General features: G+C 38.5%; 1 protein-coding gene across 1 annotated transcript; it reads right to left on the reverse strand.

The window, feature by feature from the left end:
* Positions 1-507, reverse strand: LOC149540510 (uncharacterized). The gene has a single exon (XM_089802695.1). The coding sequence runs from the start codon at positions 505-507 to the stop codon at positions 1-3; it is 507 nt and encodes a 168-aa protein (XP_089658821.1).
* Positions 508-816: the final 309 nt, after the last annotated feature.

The following is an 816-nucleotide window of genomic DNA, read 5'->3' on the forward strand; positions in this document are numbered from 1 at the left end:
CTATCCTATGAATTTGGCAATAGATTTGTTACCCTCAGACATGGCATGCCTACAAAGTTCACCAGGAATCATAAGCCTTGCAGCAGCTCGAACCTCCCTTGAAGTGACCGTATTCTTCTTGGCGTACTTGGCCAGTTTGCATGCTTCACTGCTCAGTCTATCAAACACGTCATTAATCAAGTTGTCCATGATGAGCATTGCCTTGCTTGAAATCCCCACATCGGCATGGACTTGTTTCAGCACCTTGAAGATATAAAACTTGTATGACTCTCTCACTGTCTTCTTCCTCACTTTACTACCGTTTGTTTTTACTTGTAGTTCCATTGAACGATTGGGGATCTCATTGTTCTTCCGCCTTTCAGACGATGGAAAATTCGGCAGGATTGGTGTTGGCATTTTAATCTTCACAGTATCGGCAAGCCTTTTTTCCATCTCATTATTATTTGTTTGTGTGCTTTTGGGTTTTTGCCTCGGCCCCTGCTTCTTTGTTGGAACATTGGATGCCATTGCTTATCACTAGCGGTAATCAACTGAAGTAGAGCTCTATAAAGTAAAACAATATGCAAGAAATGATATATGAATTGATTGTGTCTCCTCGCATTCACTCCTATAAATATGTGTAATCTTAGGTTATTGTGGTATAGGTCGGCTCCTACTTTTCATTTTTTAAAGATGTTAATTAACCTTGGTCAAGGAAGTTTTCTACATTTTTGTGATAGGTGGGCCCCTACTTTTTATTATTCAAAACTGATAACCTTTGGTTAGACGAAGTTTTATTTTATTATAAGTTAGACATTGAAATAGGTAATGATTTTT

This window comes from Cupressus sempervirens, chromosome 9 (genome assembly GCF_028749045.1).
Source record: "Cupressus sempervirens isolate cs-2001-9-10 chromosome 9, ASM2874904v1, whole genome shotgun sequence".
NCBI lineage: Eukaryota > Viridiplantae > Streptophyta > Pinopsida > Cupressales > Cupressaceae > Cupressus > Cupressus sempervirens.